The 7,472-nt window shown below is 50.5% G+C and overlaps 1 protein-coding gene across 1 annotated transcript in view; it reads right to left on the bottom strand.

Moving 5' to 3' along the window:
* LOC106806087 (transmembrane and TPR repeat-containing protein 3-like) overlaps nucleotides 1–7,472 on the bottom strand; it is a gene marked incomplete in the record, with an annotated part of 64,541 nt that overhangs the window by 21,589 nt on the left and 35,480 nt on the right. Inside the window, 6 exon segments of the mRNA XM_014807941.1 lie at nucleotides 261–338; nucleotides 1,198–1,311; nucleotides 1,780–1,894; nucleotides 2,761–2,898; nucleotides 4,015–4,098; nucleotides 5,353–5,501. Coding sequence (XP_014663427.1) covers nucleotides 261–338; nucleotides 1,198–1,311; nucleotides 1,780–1,894; nucleotides 2,761–2,898; nucleotides 4,015–4,098; nucleotides 5,353–5,501 — 678 coding nt within the window.

The raw sequence follows: 7,472 nt of genomic DNA on the forward strand, positions 1-7,472 counted from the left end.
TGCTGATCCCTTGCCTGTACAGCTGTCAGTAGAGAGAGAGATCGTGAGAACGAGGCGGGGGTCGAGGAGGGGTCGAGGAGGGGTCGAGGAGGGGGTCGAGACGAGGCCGAGGCGGGGGTCGAGGCGGTTGATCAGCGCCTGGGTCATGTCGTTGCGCATGCTGATCGCTTGCCTGTACAGCTGTCAGTAGAGAGAGAGATCGTGAGAACGAGGCGGGGGTCGAGGAGGGGTCGAGGAGGGGTCGAGGCGGGGGTCGAGACGGGGTCGAGGCGGGGGTCGAGGCGGTTGATCAGCGCCTGGGTCATGTCGTTGCGCATGCTGATCGCTTGCCTGTACAGCTGTCAGTAGAGAGAGAGAGAGAGATCGTGAGAACGAGGCGGGGTCGAGGGGGGGTCGAGACGGGGTCGAGGCCGGGATCGAAGCAGGGGTTGAGGCAGGGGTTGAGACGAGACCGAGGCAGGGGTCGAGGAGGGGATCGAGACGGGGTTGAGGCAGGGGTCGAGGAAGGGTCAAGACGAGGTCAAGGCGGGGGTCGAGGCGGGGGTCGAGACGGGGCCAAGAAGGTGTCGAGGCAGGCCCGAGAAGCCACGAGGCGTGTGAGTATTCAGCCTCGGCAGCGGCTCGCGATTCTCTTTCGGAGGGAGGAGGGAACCATCGCGCGTGGAACGTTTGAACAAACTTTCCGCGTACCCTTCCCTCGTTCCGCGAACGTCAGGCGAGAGCGGCAGAACCACGCACGCAGAATGGCGATAAAAGAACGAACGATTATTCATTCACAGAGGGCGCCCTGCGTCTGCGACAAACGTCCGACGCTTCGACGGTGACCGCCGCTGCGTGGTTGATGCATCATCGCCCGAGCCGCTCTCGACGACCTAACGCGACTTTATTGTTGCGCTTTATACTCTCGCAGCCGCCGAAAACTCGATGGAGACGTCGTTCGCTGGAATTATCAACAATTTCGCTCGCGGGCAATTTCTCGCTAATGCGGCGGGGCGGCGCTTTTCAATATTTCGAAACCGAGTTGCGGCGGACGGTCGGAGATTGGCAATACTGGTCCCGATGCATAGTTGGCGAACAGCCGTTATTACGATTACAGCGCCCGGGTTAAAACGTTACGAATTCGATTTTAGCTATTTGCTAATCGTCGCCGTTTGATATTTGCTATTGCTCGATCGTATTTGCTAGAAAGCAACTTACTGCGTCGGCCTCCTCCAGACGCGATTCGTTTTTGGAGATCAGATTGGCGAGGTTCACGTAGACGCTAAGGTAGCCCGGCGCGATGCGGGTCTGGTAGGTCTGACCCGGCCTAACCTGAAATGCGACACTACGGGTGAACGCGCGCGCGTAGTTCTAGAACGCGCAGAGTTCTGGAACGCGATCGAACGTCTCAACTGTTCGCCGACGCATTCAAAAGACGGAAGATGATGAAACGTAACAAATTATTCAGTGTTTACGGCGCGCTGCGCGGCCAAAAAAAGAGCAAAGCCGTAAGCCGTAAACTAAGCCTCGTAAACTAGCCTCGAAAACTAATTATCGAGCCGAACTATAGAAAAGTGCACGCGACTGCATTCTAGCTAGAGTAAGTAAAGAGCCGCAATGCACCGGCTTTAACGAATACATTTCGCCCGCGCTCCGCTAGTACGCTGACACATGAACACATTAATTCTATGTGATTTAATCTTCTGCTAGCCGATGCCTGAAACATTTGTTTTTGCGCGCGAGTGGCGTGCACTGATGCGCGCATAATCACGCCGTTATCGCAAACTGTAGAACGCGTACCTGTGGCATGAGCACCATGGCCCTTTTGTAAGCCGTCTCCGCTTCCCTGTACATTCTCATCGATGCGTACGCTCTACCGATGTTGATAAACGCTCCGATGTCATCCGGCTGTATCCTGAAGACGGAAAGACGACATTGATACGCGGATAAAAACGCGAGGCCTCGTCTAGACTTTGAAGACATTACGAGAGACAATCACTCGCATGAAATGTATTAACGACAATCACGCATAGCATCTGTGCCAATTAGGGCCAGTTAATAATAACCAATAACAATATGAATCGGCTTAGCAAAATTTATTCGCGAAATAGATTGCAATGCTAATTTCCGCACCGTGGGGCATAACACTAATATAATCAGCAGGTGCAGAGATGCGTGGCAAACTGAATTAATCAGGATCAGGAAAGACTTTGTTATTGCATTGGATTTTTGGGAACATTACTAGACAGCGATTGAATATGGAAATACTACATTGGATTTTTGCTCACGCACTGAGGGTAAGTGCTTATGGAAATGCTTTGCCACTGCATTCGATTTTGGGTATTGTACCAGAGGGCATGTGAATATGGAAAGACTTTGCGACCGCATTGGATTTTAGATTTGGGCTATAGAGCACCAGCGGGTACGAGAATCGAGCAATAAAAATGGATAACCGTGGCACCATCCACGCGTCAGCGCTCGATTTTGCTAGACAAGCGGCGATTTCAACACGCGAAATTACGCGCCATTTCGAAAACTGCCGGCAGACGACGTTTTGCGGCGATCTCCGCTTTAATGCCGTCACTAAAGAGGCACTCGCCGCGACTTTTACTCCTCATTTCCGCATCGGCCTCGCACGCATCCGACGTTCCGGCATCCGCGATCGAACGACGAATAGCGTGCGGCAGCCCGACGAACCCGCTCGGCCGAAAAACATCCGAACGTTCCGTCGCCCCGATTCCCGAACGCCGACGCAACCGCCCGCCCGCGGGGGACCTGTACCTCGCGGCTCTTCGAAAGTATCCGAGCGCCTCCATGTGTCTCTCCTGCGTCTCCAGGGCGTGGCCGACGTTGTTGAAGAGCTTCGCGTTGCTCTGCGTCACCTTCAGTCCGGACATAAACAGCGTGTACTCGTCCTGCCTGCAGCGAGAAGCATGTTGGGTGCAGGGGAACACAGAAAGAAGAGGCTGCACGCAGGCAGGAAGGGGGAAGATAGTGTCTAGAAACACAAATAACAGGACGCACGCGAGCAGGCAAGGGAAGTTAGTGTCTAGAAACACAAATAACAGGATGCACGCGGGCAGGAAAGGGAAGTTAGTATCTAGAAACACAAATAACAGGATGCATGCGGGCAGGAAAGGGAAGATAGTGTCTAGAAACACAAAGAACAGGCTGCGCGTGGGCAGGAAAGGGAAGTTAGTGTCTAGAAACACAAATAACAGGATGCACGCGGGCAGGAAAGGGAAGATAGTGTTTAGAAACACAAAGAACAGGATGCGCGTGGGCAGGAAAGGGAAGTTAGTGTCTAGAAACACAAAGAACAGGATGCACGCGGGCAGGAAAGGGAAGATAGTGTCTAGAAACACAAAGAACAGGATGCACGAGGGCAGGAAATGGAGGATAGTGTCTAGAAACACAAATAACAGGATGCACGCACGGCAGGAAAGGGAAGTTAGTGTCTAGAAACACAAAGAAGAGTACGTTGCACGCACGGCAGGAAAGGGAAGTTAGTGTCTAGAAACCCAAAGAACAGGATGCACGCACGGCAGGAAAGGGAAGTTAGTGTCTAGAAACACAAAGAACAGGTTGCACGCAGGCAGAAAAAAGAAGATAGTGTCTAAAAAACACAAAGAACAGGACGCAATGCGAGCACGAAGGGCAAAGTTAGTATCTAGGAAAACAAAAAAGAGGTTGCATGGGGGTAGAAAGGGGAAGACAGAGCTGAGAAACAAAAGTACAGGAGTGGAAAAATGAGCATCACAGAAACACTGGCAGGAGGGTCGACCCAGCGAAGCGGTAGCAGCCACGTACGGCCAGACCGCACGTACAGGTCGGGCGTGCACGCGAGCGCATTCTGGAATTACACTTTCCCGGGCGTAGGACATTACGAAATGCAATCAGCTCGGCTTTAATATGCTTTATTAACCGCGCGCCGCTAACCGCATTTGCGGGACCGGCGGAGTTTACGCAATTACGCCCCGCGCCGCGTCGCATCGCGTCGCGCACGCCAGTTCCTAGAATCGGATTCGTAGTTACCATTCGCGGTTGCGCGCGACGGTCTTGCTGGAGTGTAGCAGCAGCGTGACGACGAGAGTGCCGCACGCTATGGATTTCAATCCGCTGAAAACGAGAAAATGAAGCATCTTAGACTTAGCACGTCGCAGTCGAGCTCGCGCGGGCCCCGCGTTTTCCACTCGGCCGACCGGAATGCGCGCCGGCATGTATATTACCGACACTATTATGGCAATCATAAACCAGCATAATCACATCAGCGCACGCCATAGAAATTGAATGTAAATATCTCCGATAATGATAATGGAAAAGCAACTCGCTGTGGAAAAAAAAACCAGGCAGCCACTGGTACGTATGTCGGCGAGCAGCAAGTTCTGCGAGAGCGTGGCGAAGACGCAAGCAGACGCGTGCAGTCGACGCTGCGAAGTTCGCTTCGGGGCGTTGCAGACAACGCGGGGGCTTCACGAAAAACAAAAAAGCGCACGCACAGAGACGAGAAACCAACGCGGGACGACGTACGATAACGGGTTGTTACGCAAAGTTGTGTATCCCCGCCCCACCCCAGCACGACCTACTATATTCCTACTATATACATATTCCTACGACCTACTATATGGCGTACGCACACACTGTCCTACACGCCTGCTATTAGCTATGGCAATGGGCAGCAAAGTTGTGTATCCGTCCCCTGGCACGACCTACTATGGCGTACGCACATACTGTCCTACAAGTTCCCCTTCTCCAAGGCCTACAATCGCGAATACGTCGTCGCCGCAGACAAAACGCGCGCGTTGTCGCGGGACCGCTCTCAGCGAAACTTAAACTCAAAGCATTTACTTAAACTCGTAAACTCAAAATTGATATCGAATTTAAATAAACGCGTTTTCGATCGCGACATCTCTCTCTGCGATGACGACGACTTGGAGAAACCCCGGGGGTAGAGTTGCGGGTGTTGAGGGGTCAGATCGGAAAGAGAACGGTCGAACAAAGTCGAGGGACCACTCTCGCCCAAAACTTAAAACGCATTTAAATTAAACGAACCTCGAAATTAAAATAGAATTAAAATAAACACGTTTTCAATCCCGACACCTCTCTCCACGATGATGATGGGGGGGGGGTGTAGCATCGCGAGTCGAGGGGTCAGGTCAGAAAGAGAACAGCCGAACAAGGTCGAGGGACCAGTCTCACCGAATCTCAAACCACATTTAAACTAAACCCAAAAACTCAAAATTAAATCAACATTAAAATAAACACGTTTTTTAATCCCGACATTTCGCCACGACGATGACGACCCACGGACGACGGGAGGACCGAGGGACCGCGTAGCGTCGTGAGAATCTAATGGTTGTCGTGGAGACTCACCGTTCGGTGGCGACGACCTGCCAGCCGATTGCGAGGAGGATGCAGAATCCCATGCTGGGCATGTAGAGCACGCGCTCGGCAACGACGAAGCCCACCGTGAAGAAGAGGTTGCACGCGGGCAGGAAGGGGAAGATGAGCAATGCCAGCGCCTGTAAACACAAACAACAGGATGCACGCGGGCAGGAAGGGGAAGATGAGCAATGCCAGCGCCTGTAAACACAAACAACAGGATGCACGCGGGCAGGAAGGGGAAGATGAGCAATGCCAGCGCCTGTAAACACAAACAACAGGATGCACGCAGGATGGAAGGGGAAGATGAGCAATGCCAGCGCCTGTAAACACAAACAACAGGTTTCAGGCAGGATGGAAGGGGGGAAGATAAAACAGGAAGGTAGAGATAGTGTCTAAAAACAAAGAAGAGGTTGCACGCAGGCAGAAAATGGTAAGAAAGAGCCTAGAAACACAAACAACCGGTTACACGCAGGCAGGAAGGGGAAGTTAGTATCTAGGAAGTAGGAACACAAAAAAGAGGTTGCATGGGGGTATAAAAAGGAAGACAGAGCTGAGAAACAAAACAAGAGCCGCAGAGCGTCTGGGCTCATCTGAGGTCTGTTGCTACGGTTATAAACGTAACATTTAAGTCGTGCGTAGTGACACCTTTGTTAGGCGCAGATATGCAGATACGCAGTTGCGTACACCTCCTTTCAGCAACCTTCTGCATTCTGCATACCTCCCAAATCCCATTGGTTGATACAAATCGCGTGCCTGAAACTCCTGTTTTATGGTGCATTGTGACCGTAACCCTAACCCTAACCCTATTAAACAAAATTTAATTGTTGTAAAAATTATTTGTTGTTATGAAATTGTTGTAAATAAATAATGTAAATATTTGCCTTAATTGGAAAGAAATAGTTAAATGGATAAAGATAGAAAAATACAGAAAACAGGTAAATATTAAAAAATCTTATGGGATTCGATCCAAGGACCTTTGAGCCATAATCCTGTGCTGTAGCCGTTGGGCTATCCAGGCATATTGGCGTTCCAGATTATGGATGTGCCATGAATATGAGAACACTGTGACATCATTGAGGCAGTTCAGGAATCCATGTTTAACCCTCCTCTGGGGTTATCTGAGACACTTAATCTTCGCACGTCAGTGGTAAGCACATTTCACAGTCCTTTCAATAAAGTGATAAAAATGGTAGGTCAGCGCCAAAACAAAAAAGTTTTTCACTTTGTCCGTTAGCCCATGTCCTCAGAAAATGTCTGATATCTGACCTTTCCCCCACTGCCCTTTGACCTGTGACCTCCAATTTCGCACTGGTGTGGGTTTCCTGCCCATCACACTATACACCGCATATTAAGAGCATAGGTCGAGCCGTTAAGATTTGTGCCGCAATTCCGTATTTCCTCGTCTACCTTAAGTTAAGAGGGAAATATTCCCCCTCCGTCTACACATCTTGACCTTTGACCCTTGACCCCCAAATTTGTCATCCTGAATCCTTTTCACGATCCCCCCCCCCCGACGTCCATAATATTGTGACCGTACGTCGAGCGGTTAAGATTTGTGCCCAACTGTTGACGCACGCACGCACGGACGGACAATCATGCGATTCTACAAGCTGCATCTGACTACGTCAGATGAGCTAAAAACGGGAGCAGGGGTGGGAAGACTAACAGCACAGAAACACTGTCAGAAGGGGTACGAATAGTAGTGCCAACACCTAGCTGCATAAAATGAACATATAATTGCATGTATACTGTCAAAATCCTACCCACATAATGAGTTAATATCAAATATCACGCATTATTGAATGTCGGTCGATAAAGTTCAGTAGCTGGCCTGACTTTGCGCATCAATAATTCTACCTCGTGCGTATCCAGATCCAGAGATGCCAACACGTATTTGAAGCAATCTGTAGTTTCTGGCCATCAAATTAGTAGTTCGAGGGTGACATAGTGACCCGAGTTTGCTAGGGGAGTCCGGCATGCCCCCCGGAAAAATTTTTGATTCTGAGATGCAATTTCCTGCATTCTGGGGGGGGGGGGGCAAAAATGACAATAAATTATCAAAAAAATATCTTTTTTTTCGATCACAGTAAAATTCGTAAGTTTGATAC

The sequence above is a fragment of the Priapulus caudatus genome, unplaced genomic scaffold (genome assembly GCF_000485595.1).
Source record: "Priapulus caudatus unplaced genomic scaffold, Priapulus_caudatus-5.0.1 Scaffold141, whole genome shotgun sequence".
NCBI lineage: Eukaryota > Metazoa > Priapulida > Priapulimorpha > Priapulimorphida > Priapulidae > Priapulus > Priapulus caudatus.